Below are 12,250 nucleotides of genomic sequence, written 5' to 3'. Positions count from 1 at the left end.
GCGAAAAGTGCAAATCAATCCCAGAACAACAGCAACGGACCTTGTGAAGGTGCTGGAGGAAACCAGTACAAAAGTATCTATATCCACAGTAAAACTAGTCCTACAACGACATAACCTGAAAGGCCGCTCAGCACGGAAGAAGCCACTGCTCCAAAACCGCCATAAAAAAGCCAGACTACCATTTGCAACTGCACATGGGGACAAAGATTGTACTTTTTGGAGAAATGTCCTCTGGTCTGATGAAAAAAAAAATAGAACTGTTTGGCCATAATGACCATCGTTATGTTTGGAGGAAAAAGGGGGAGGCTTGCAAGCCGAAGAACACCATCCCAACCGTGAAGCATGGGGGTGGCAGCATCATGTTGTGGGGGTGCTTTGCTGCAGGAGGGACTGGTGCACTTCACAAAATAGATGGCGTCATGAGGCAGGAAAATTACTTGGATATATTGAAGCAATATCTGAAGACATCAGTCAGGAAGTTAACGCTTGGTCGCAAATCGGTCTTCCAAATGGACAATGACCCCAAGCAAACTTCCAAAGTTGTGGCAAAATGGCTTAAGGACAAGAAAGTCAAGGTATTGGAGTGACCATCACAAAGCCCTGACCTCAATCCTATAGAACATTTGTGAGCAGAACTGAAAAAGCGTGTGCGAGCAAGGAGGCCTACAAACCTGACTCCGTTACACCAGCTCTGTCAGGAGGAATGGGCCTAAATTTACCCAATTTATTGTGGGAAGCTTGTGGAAGGCTACCCGAAAAGTTTGACCCAAGTTAAACAATTTAAAGGCCATGCTACCAAATGCTAATTGAGAATATGTAAACTTCAGACCCACTGGGAATGTTATGAAAGAAATAAAAGCTTAAATAAATCATTCTCTCTTCTATTATTCTGACATTTCACATTCTTAAAATAAAGTGGTGATCCTAACTAGCCTAAGACAGAGAATTTTTACTACAATTGAATGTCAGGAATTGTGAAAAACTGAGTTTAAATGTATTTGGCTAAGGTGTATGTAAACTTCTGACGTCAACTGTATATGGTAACCATGCAGAAAGCCTGCTGTAACACAACCAGAGAATCTCTCTGAGGAAAGGAGGAGGGAGGAGAGAAGGGAGGTAGAGGGACGGACAGGACCCCCTGTGGCGATTGTGAGCCTTTCAATCCAGATAATCCCAACTACATTTCCATGTCACGACTCACTCACTCCCCCATGCACCAGCCCTGGTCAGGAACTGATCTGTTCCCCTTCTTCAGTCTGATAAGAGATCACAAAAAGTCTGGCAAAGCATCTTGCAAACCTCTGATCTTTTTTCCCAAATGGCACCCTACCCCCTATATAGTGCACCACTTTTGACCAGAGAGCTATGGGCCCTGGTCAAAGGTAGTACACTATGTAAGGAGGAAGGTGCCATTTGGGACACTGTCTGAGAATAGCCAAGCAACAAAGGAGAGATTTGGTTGGTTTTTACAGAAGGGGGGGTCCTTATTGGAAAATACACACAAGCACTGAGGCCCTAGGCATACAATTAGTCTAGAATCATACCAGACACTGATACAGACCTGTACACTACACTTGCTTAGCGTAAATGAGGGAAATACCTCCCAGGTTGACCTAGTTCATGTATACTGAATATACTGTGTAAGTCTTTGAATCTTGAGTGGTTGTACTTTAGTCCTAAATCAATATAAACAATGATGTTACTCTTAACGTGCCTTTTTGCCTTGTTTGCCCCTCCACCACTATATCTCCCTTTTGCTGCAGTTAGATAGATACAGAGTGGTCTTTTATGGTCTTGTAAGTAGTATTGGTTGTGGCTACTACTTTACTCTACACAGACTCTGAGTGTTCCTATGGTGCACACTTTGGTGATGGATACTTTGGTAGTGTCTATCTATGGAGAGACTGTCTTAATGGCCCTTGGCATGGGGCACCGAGCAGACACCTGGCAGGCAGTGTACCCATCCTCAGACAGTCCCTCAGTTGTCCCCTGGCCTCACCTGGCATGGCCTGGTAGCATGCTCCGCAGGACGGTTGGCAGCAGCGGCACGGTCACTATGGGCAGTAGGCTCTGGGTACAGTGGGCAGTGGGCACACAGACAGACAGAGGGGAGAGGGAGAGAGAGAGAGCAGTTGAGGTTAGGTTTGTTGCCAATGTTGGTGAGTGATGCTAATGAGGATTGCTAGTAACAAGAGGACTAATAAGGTTAAACAGCATGGCCAGTTAAGGCTGGAGAGACAGCATGTCACCAATAACACCAACAGAGAACAAACATCACTGCAGAGCTGCCGGCCAGTGCCAGCTCGACCTGCACGCTGTAGTCCGTGAACTCACAACAAAACACACAGCGGTAGTTGTGTGTCTGTCTGTCCATTCATGTCTGTCTGTCTGTCTGTCTGTCTGTCTGTCTGTCTGTCTGTCTGTCTGTCTGTCTGTCTGTCCATTCATGTCTGTCTGTCTGTCTGTCTGTCTGTCTGTCTGTCTGTCTGTCTGTCTGTCTGTCTGTCTATTCATGTCTGTCTGTCTGTCTGTCCATGCATGTCTGTCTGTCTGACTGTCTGTTTGTCTCTGTCTTTTCCATTCCTGTCTGTCTGTCTGTCTATTCATGTCTGTCTGTCTGTCTGTCTGTCTGTCTGTCTGTCTGTCTGTCTGTCTGTCTGTCTGTCTGTCTGTCTGTCCATTCATGTCTGTCTGTCTGTCTGTCCATTCATGTCTGTCTGTCCATTCATGTCTGTCTGTCCATTCATGTCTGTCTGCCTGTCTGTCCATTCATGTCTGTCTGTCCATTCATGTCTGTCTGTCTGTCTGTCCATTCATGTCTGACTGTCTATTTGTCTGACTGTCTCTTCATGTCTGTCTGTCTGTTTCCCCATGCCAGACGGGAGCACTCCAAGGTGCCCTATATCGTCAGACAGTGTCTGGAGGAGATTGAGCGGAGGGGGATGGAGGAGGTGGGCATCTACCGAGTCTCAGGGGTGGCTACAGACATCCAGGTCCTGAAGGCTGCCTTTGACACCAGTGAGTATCAAGGCCTTACTTCCCCCTAGCTCCCCCTCTTAATAAAGCCCTGGAAGTGGGAAAAGGCTACAGTATAGCATATGGCATACTCTCTGTGGACTTTCTGTAGCTTGGTGGAACCAGCCTTGATACGTGAAGTGAAATACAGTAATGAATGCCGCAATCAGGCCGGTTCCATTAGGCTAGCCTCTCTGTGCACTCCCTTGCAAATTCTAGTCTATTGGACTGACTACTGTAGAATCAATGTGCCTTACCCTGCTCTGTCCTTTAGGTCAACTTCTGATTATGGTGCTCCATTGTTGGGAATCATGGGTACATTTTCCATATGTCAAGTTTGGGTGCTTAACCCAGTTTATTTTCTTGTGTAGGCTTACTAATTCCTATGTTTGGGTGTGCTAGTGTTAGCATTTTGTGTATTTGTGTGCGTGTGTAGGGACGTTTGTGTGTGTGCACTCCTGTGTGGTGATTTCTCTGATTATGACATGTACAGCTTAGTTTGGGGGGCATGTTGCGTCCTCAGCCAATGTATTACTGCCAATGATCTGAGGTGCAGTGTGTTTTTGTGAATGGCAGAAATAAGAGGCTGGCTACCACCCCATCCGCTGTTGCCATGGCTACACTTTCTACCTGTCTTTCTGAGCATTGCCATCTTTCCCACAGACAACAAAGACGTGTCTGTGATGATGAGTGAGATGGATGTGAACGCCATTGCCGGGACTCTGAAGCTGTACTTCAGAGAGCTGCCAGAACCCCTCTTCACTGACGACCTGTACCCCAACTTCGCAGGAGGCATTGGTCAGTCACAGACCTTTGACAGGGCCAACAGCCCTGTACCAGTACCAGTCACAACCTACTCATTCCAGGGTTTTTCTTTATTTTTACTATTTTCTACATTGTAGAGTAATCTAAACTATGAAATAACACATGGAATCATGCAGTAACCAAAAAGTAGCCACCCTTTTTGCCTTGATGACAGCTTTGCACACTCTTGGCATTCTCTCAACCAGCTTCATGAGGAATGCTTTTCCAACAGTCTTGAAGGAGTTCCCACCTATGCTGAGCCCTTGTTGGCTGCTTTTCCTTCACTCTGCGGTGATTGTGGAGGCCAGATAATCTGATGCGGCACTCCATCACTCTCCTTGGTCAAATAGCCTAGAGGTGTGTTTTGGGTCATTTCCCAATTAAGCGCAAACCAGATGGGATGGTGTATCGCTACAGAATGCTGTGGTAGCCATGCTGTGGTAGCCATGCTGGTTAAGTGTGCCTTGAATTCCAAATAAATCACTGACAGTGTCACCAGCAAAGCACCCCCACACCATTACACCTCCTCTTCCATGCTTCACGTGCTAACCACACATGTGGAGATTAGAGGTCGACCGATTAATCGGCATGGGCGATTAATTAGGCCAGATTTCAAATTTTCATAACAATCGGTAATCTGCCTTTTTGGACACCAATTATGGCTCTTGTGTTCAGTGCAAGCAGAGTCAGGGTAGGGTATATGCAACAGTTTGGGCCGCCTGGCTCGTTGCGAACTATTGAAAGGCCATTTATTCCTAACAAAGACCGTAATTAATTTGCCACAATTTTACATAATTATGACATAACATTGGAGGTTGTGCAATGTAACAGCAATATTTAGACTTAGGATTGCCACCCGTTCGATAAAATACCTAACGGTTCCATATTTCACTGAAAGAATAAACGTTTTGTTTTCGAAATTATCCTTTCCGGATTTCACCATATTTATGACCAAAGGCTCGTATTTCTGTGTGTTTATTATATTATAATTAAGTATATGATTTGATATTTGATAGAGCAGTCTGACTGAGCGGTGGTAGGCAGCAGCAGGCTCGTAAGCGTTCATTCAAACAGCAGCTCTTAGCAATGCTTGATTCCCAGCACTGTTTATGACTTCAAGCCTATCAACCTCCGAGATTAGGCTGGCAATACTAAAGTGCCTATAAGAACATCCAATAGTCAAAAGTATATGAAATACAAATGGTATAGAGAGAAATAGTCCTATAATAACTACAACCTAAAACTTCTTAACTGGGAATATTGAAGACTCATGTTATAAGGAACCACCAGCTTTCATATGTTCTCATGTTCTGAGCAAGGAACTTAAATGTTAGCTTTCTTACATGGCACATATTGCACTTTTACTTTCTTCTCCAACACTGTGTTTTTGCATTATTTAAACCAAATTGAACATGTTTCATTATTTATTTGAGACTAAATTGATTTGATTTATGTATTATATTAAGTTAAAATAAAAGTGTTCATTGTTCATTCAGTATTGTTGTAATTGCCATTTATTTACAAATATATATATATATATATATATATATATATATATATAAATCATCCGATTAATCGGTATTGGCTTTTTTTTGTCCTCCAATAATCGGTATCGGCGTTGAAAAATCCTAATCGGTCGACCTCTAGTGGAGATTATCCTTTCACCTACTCTGCGTCTCACAAAGACGCGGAGGTTGGAACCAAAAATCTCAAATTTGGACTCAGACCAAAGGACAGATTTCCACCAGTCTAATGTCCATTGCTTGTGTTTCTTGGCCCAAGCAAGTCTCTTCTTCTTATTGGTGTCCTTTAGCAGTGGTTTCTTTGCAGCAATTCGACCATGAAGGCCTGATTCACGCAGTCTCCTCTGAACAGTTGATGTTGAGATGTCTGTTACTTGAACTCTGTGAAGTATTTATTTGGGCTGCAATCTGAAGTACAGTTAACTTTAATGATCTTATCATCTGCAGCAGAGGTAACTCTGGGTCTTCCTTTACTATGGTGGTCCTCATGAGAGCCAGTTTCTTTATAGCAACATTTTTTCAAAGTTCTTGAAATTTTCTGAATTGACTGATCTTCATGTCTTAAAGTAATGATGGACTGTCGTTTCTCTTTGCTTGTTTGAGCTGTTCTTGCCATAATATGGACATAGTATTTTACCAAATAGGCATATCTTATGTATACCGCCCCTACCTTGTCACAACACAACTGATTTGCTCAAACCCATTAAGAAGGAAAGATATTCCACAAATTAATTGAAAAATATTCCAGGTGACTACCTCATGAAGCTGGTTGAGAGAATGCCAAGAGTGTGCAAAGCTGTCAAGGCAAAGGGTGGCTACTTTGAAGAATCTCAAATATAACATTCGTTTAACTTTTTTTGCTTACTACATGATTCAATATGAGTTATTTCATAGTTGTGATGTCTTAACTATTATACAATGTAGAATGTAGAAAATAGTACAAATAAAGAAATCCTTGAATGAGTAGGTGTGTCCAAACTTTTGACTGGTACTGTACCTACAGTGAGGGATTTTTTTTTTGATTCCCTGCTGATTTTGTACGTTTGCCCACTGACAAAGAAATGATCCGTCTATAATTTTAATGGTAGGTTTATTTGAACAGAATAACAACAAAAAAATCCAGAAAAACGCATGTCAAAAATTTTATCAATTGATTTGCATTTTAATGAGGGAACTAAGTATTTGACCCTTCTGCAAAACATGACTTAGTACTTGGTGGCAAAACCTTTGTTGGCAATCACAGAGGTCAGACGTTTCTTGTAGTTGGCCACCAGCTTTGCACACATCTCAGGAGGGATTTTGTCCCACTCCTCTTTGCAGATCTTCTCCAAGTCATTAAGGTTTCGAGGCTGACGTTTGGCAACTCAAATCTTCAGCTCCCTCCACAGATTTTCTATGGGATTAAGGTCTGGAGACTGGTTAGGCCACTCCAGGACCTTAATGTGCTTCTGCTTGAGCAACAAATAAACCTACCATTAAAATTATAGACAGATCATTTCTTTGTCAGTGGGCAAACATACAAAATCAGCAGGGGATCCCTCACTGTATAATATTATCATGGTATAATTTAGCACTCAGTTTAATGTGTGAATGTCTGTCTCTCTGTCTGCAGCCCTGTCTGACAGCGTTGCCAAAGAGAGCTGCATGCTGAATCTACTGCTGTCACTGCCAGAACCCAACCTGGTCACATTCCTCTTCCTTCTGGATCACTTGAAGAGGTACACACAGACAGACACACAGTCATAGAGCTACCACAGACATAGAGCTACCACAGACATAGAGCTACCACAGTCATAGAGCTACCACAGTCATAGAGCTACCACAGTCATAGAGCTACCACAGTCATAGAGCTACCATAGACAAAGCGCTACCACAGTCATAGCGCTACCACAGACATAGTGCTACCACAGACATAGCGCTACCACAGTCATAGAGCTACCACAGTCATAGAGCTACCAGTCATAGAGCTACCACAGTATAGAGCTACCACAGTCATAGAGCTACCACAGTCATAGAGCTACCACAGTCATAGAGCTACCACAGTCATAGAGCTACCACAGTCATAGAGCTACCACAGTCATAGAGCTACCACAGACATAGAGCTACCACAGACATAGAGCTACCACAGACATAGAGCTACCACAGACATAGAGCTACCACAGACATAGAGCTACCACAGACATAGAGCTACCACAGACATAGAGCTACCACAGACTTGGCGCTACCACAGACTTGGCGCTACCACAGACTTGGCGCTACCACAGACTTGGCGCTACCACAGACTTGGCGCTACCACAGACATAGCGCTACCACAGACATAGAGCTACCACAGTCATAGCGCTACCAGAGACATAGAGCTATGTACAGACAAACACAGGCATTTAGAGACAAGCAGATCCCAAAATCTTTCTTTGAATAAGTAATACAGTGATTATTAGGTCCTTTCACTTGGTGTATTACCATGAGCTACCATTCACCCTCTGTCTCTCCCTGCTCCCCAGGGTGGCTGACAAGGAGAGCATCAACAAGATGTCCCTCCACAACCTGGCCACGGTGTTTGGCCCCACCCTGCTGCGGCCTGCAGAGAAGGACAGCAAGATCCCCACCAACCCCACGCAGCCTATCAGCATGGGAGACAGCTGGTCCCTGGAGGTCATGTCACAGGTAGGCGATATAGTCTCTGTCCCTCACCCCATCCCTCTTCTTTGATATTGAGGTCCCTCTAACTGTCCGTCTTTCCCTCCAGGTCCAGGTGTTGCTGTACTTCCTCCAGCTGGAGACCATCCCCACGCCGGACAGTAAGCGTCAGAGCATCCTCTTCTCCACCGAAGTGTAGTGTTCCACAGGTTCCCATCATGATGACAATGGGAGAGAGAGGCTGTGATAGAGACGTCGACTCAAACTGAGTCTACAGTATGTCCATTTGGGAAGGCTACTGAGAGTGAGAATGGCCTTTGCTGGACTGCAGCAGGAGATGTATTCTGCACTGATTCTGGACATAGCTTGCAGAGGGCGCCACCATCCCTCTGAGAACAAGAGGGTGGACACCAATCCTCTGTTGTACCACACATATCTGATGATGATAACGCATTAATACATCACACCCAATAGCCAGTGTGACTCTTTGTGCCTCTCTGATGCATCATATCCTCCTCTTCTCGCTCTGTCTCTTCGCTCTCATGTCGAAGCTCCACAGCTTGTGTACGGTGTACGGAATGAATGCCACTATTGAACATGCCTGCTGCAACCCTAAATGAAACACTTCAATTTGAGTCTGATCAGCATGTAGGGGAAAAGAGTGTCCAAGGTTTTTATTTTTTTTGTTGCTATTGGCTCCTGCTTTGTAGGCAGAAAAACAAGCAGGGCCTGCACAGCGTTTTGTTTAGCCTTTTCAAATGTTGAGTTATTTCTTAATCCACTGCTGAAGAGATTCCAGCCGTATGTTTTACACATGATACATTAGGACCACAATGCTACGAGAGTTATGTTGAAAAGGAACATCTGGGTTCTCTGAAGACTTTTAAAGAGGAACATCCAGAGCTGCCAGGATCACCAGTCTATTTGTGCGTCCCAGGAATCCACCACTCACGACAACAACAAAGTGTTTACAAGGTAAACAAACCTTGGACAAAGGCAGAGACGAGGAGACTGCAACAAAGGCATTTGTGAAATAGGAACAGTTGACAGAAACAGAGTATCTATCAGTTATAATAAGACTGCCTACAGTTTGGACCATAAAGCAATTCCCTCTATTTGTGTTCTTTGTGTTTCAAGTAGTCCTCAGCTTAAATACCCAGGAAGCAATAGATTTTCTAACATAGGAGTTTGTCTGCATTCATATCCTTAGTCCGGGGATGTCCTCATGGTAACATAGGAGATCTTGCCAAAATGATCTGTTGTTTGGGAAAAAATTAAACTATTGTATTTACAGGTACAGTATGTACATAATGCTGTAATTGTTGTATTTGTTATGATTATAATTTATGAAGAAAAAATGGGGGGGTGGGGCAGAAATCAATGTTTTTTTTTCTATGTGCTTGTTTTGATTTGATGAAGGTGGTATAGGTTACAGACTTGAGTCCTGGAGGTCTTAGGTGATGGGAGATCATATGCTGCCTATGTAACCAGGATGTAGCCTTGTTGTGGGAATAACTGCAGTTTTGTCCAGCCTAATGTTAGCCATGTATCCATCATTAAGGTAACACTCCATCTTTGAATGCCAATGTCCCAACCCCTCTTCATCTGTTCGAGTGTTCTAGTCCCTAACCACCCACCCTGAAATCTTGATGTGTTACTGAAGTAGGATACAAAACAGTACATTTAGTTGTATACAGAACAACAATACCATGTTTCTTCTCTACAATTTACAATAATAACATGTTCCCTTTCTACAACTTACAACAATACCATGTTTCCGCTCTACAGCTGTGTCGGTGGAGACAGTTATTCTCATGAAAATGAAAATAATTCACCTGTTTCAAACAAGTTGCGCTAAATTGTGGATGCTTAGCCAAAGTGGACCATTCTGTTGATGTTATGAAGGAATACTTGTTTATCCTCTTTTCAATGAAAGTGACCCATCTGTTTCTCACCCATATTTGTGAGGTTGGCTGGACAGCTGTCATTAACTGTCCTCCACACCCTTCCTTAAGCTCTTCTCCCTCCTGGTCTGCCTCATAGTAACCCACCAAAGGGCCATGGAAAAGAAAATGCTCTTAGAATATTTTGTTCAGAAGGAAAAAAGAGAAGATTTATATTAGAATGGTTTTAATTTCAGTACCTGTAGGCATGTTTGATTCAAGTTATTTTCATCTGTGTGTTGTCATAAACATATTGTTATATTGGGCAGCAGGATGTTAGTGACCAACAAGTGTTTTGGTTTTGATAAACCAAGCTTAAAATATGATATTTCATTCTGGCTGGATAATTGTTAACAAGTAATGTGTTTACTAACTCAGTCTGTACTACTGTCTGCACTACTGAGATTTCATGAAGAACTCTGACATTTTGAAGTTAGCAGAGACATTTCCGACAGTTTTGGGGTTGTACATGCAACATTTGTGCGCACACATGCGTGAGTGAGTGAATGAAATAATGGGATGATTTGCTGTAAAAAAAAAAAAGTAGAATTAAGACATAACGTTTCAAATCCGGACTTATCCATATGCTAACATATCAACTAAATCAGCTCCAGTTAATAGCCATAGTCATAACTTTAGTAACACATTTTGTCCTAATATATCCTCACATGTCCCATACACACAACTGTACAATGGAGGAAGCCATTGGTTATGAGAGAGAAAGGCAGTGCATTCACCATTCATTTAGATCTCTTTGATTTATATCATTAGTGCTCAATGTGACCTGCTCTGCTCCATTGTGCCTCTGCGTCACAGCTTTTATTCAGAACGTATGCCGTGGATTTCAATGTGTCAGTGGAATTGCTGTAAGGAGACTTACTGGGGTGCTGTAGTCTCCCTCGCCTTTTGAGAAAACAGACCTGTCCTTAAGGCACCTATTTTGAGACCAATACATGAACGTAGAGTTTGGTATCGCACTTCATGGCACTATTAGCCTGTGTGGGAGATCTTGTCTGAATATTATGATACCAAGCTAAGCCCAATTCATGTTTGCAATCATAGGAGACAGACACACAGATGCTTAGTCAATAACCCTCACTCTGCCTTAGCTCTGTCAACATTAGCAAAATAACTCATTTTCAGCTTTTCTGTTCCAGTTCTGTGTAAAATGAAGTCTACTGTATTTACGGAGCTGAATACCCTCATCTGAAGGAAAAATATATTAGTAGTAGCAAAGTGGTATCTATACTTGTAGAAGGAGGACACTTTCAAAATTCACTGTCATGTTATATGACTCATATATAGATAATATCTCTCAAGGCTCTATGCTATGCTGTGTATCGTTCATTTGCAAGATGTACTTTGTTTTTTCAAATAACTGCCAAACAGTTTGTAACCATCTGCTGTCCTAACTGTAACTACTGTATGTATCAACATGTCACTAATCCAAAACATGATCTAATTTGGAGGGGCTTGCACTTACAGTTCCTTTTGGTTTTACTCCAGACTGCCCACTGTGATGCTTTAGGACATTTTCTGTGGTTTGGAGAGAAAAGATTGCAAGGAAAGATGAAGGTTATTTGAGTTTATATAGGTTAGTCATCTCTCTAACCTTGTCTTATGGTTGTACAATATGTATTGTATGTATCATACTAGAGGCATTGGGTTCTTAGGTTTATTTATTGTGATGTTCATCAATACATTTAGGATTAATCATGTTAATAAAACAGTTGAGTAATTAGGCTTCAACTGAACGAGAACTTGGTTATTGATTGTCAGTGTGATTCTTCACAGGGCTAGTCACTTACCCTGCCTCTTTCATAACGAAGTCATATATGTCAACATAAGATTATTCTAAATATGTGTACTATGTTTTAAAGTCTAAAAATATGGAATATATTACTCTATGTACGACTTTAGCATTTCAGTGTATGCATACTGTATGATGAATGAATATTCATTCTTTCAGTCCTTGTAAGTTGACATGAGCCTGGCAATAGTTTATTATAATTCACTCCCTTATTAAACGTATTTTAAATGACCTGAAACCATGTTTTGACATCTTGGGAATATGTGTGTTTTATTCCACATTTTCTAGTTAACTGTGTGAAGCTAAAATGATGGTACTTGCTGGTCATCCACAAAAAAATACATTTGACCTTTTTTCTGTTTTTCAATTTAGATTTATTTCCTTCTGGTCAACATACATGTTATGTCATGAGTCTGTAAAAAGGGATACTGTAGTCTGAGGAAAATACATGTTTGGAAGACATTGGCAGCCTCTGTACACAAAATGTATAATAAAATCAGTATCTATGTAAAAAAAAA

At 42.1% G+C, this 12,250-nt stretch overlaps 1 protein-coding gene across 1 annotated transcript in view; it reads left to right on the top strand.

The window, feature by feature from the left end:
* The window catches only part of LOC110523515 (breakpoint cluster region protein), a 146,584-nt gene extending 134,334 nt beyond the window's left edge, over positions 1 to 12,250 (top strand). Inside the window, exons 19-23 of the mRNA XM_036977154.2 lie at positions 2,879 to 3,018; positions 3,679 to 3,813; positions 6,955 to 7,060; positions 7,844 to 8,006; positions 8,089 to 12,250. Of these exons, the coding sequence (XP_036833049.1) occupies positions 2,879 to 3,018; positions 3,679 to 3,813; positions 6,955 to 7,060; positions 7,844 to 8,006; positions 8,089 to 8,178 (634 nt within the window). The 3' untranslated portion in view covers positions 8,179 to 12,250. The remainder of the gene's footprint in view (positions 1 to 2,878; positions 3,019 to 3,678; positions 3,814 to 6,954; positions 7,061 to 7,843; positions 8,007 to 8,088) is intronic.

Source organism: Oncorhynchus mykiss, chromosome 5 (assembly GCF_057628025.1).
Source record: "Oncorhynchus mykiss isolate SJ-2025 chromosome 5, ASM5762802v1, whole genome shotgun sequence".
Taxonomy (NCBI): domain Eukaryota; kingdom Metazoa; phylum Chordata; class Actinopteri; order Salmoniformes; family Salmonidae; genus Oncorhynchus; species Oncorhynchus mykiss.
The sequence above is the reverse complement of the archived record's forward strand: the minus strand, read 5'-3'. Positions and strand labels throughout refer to the sequence as shown.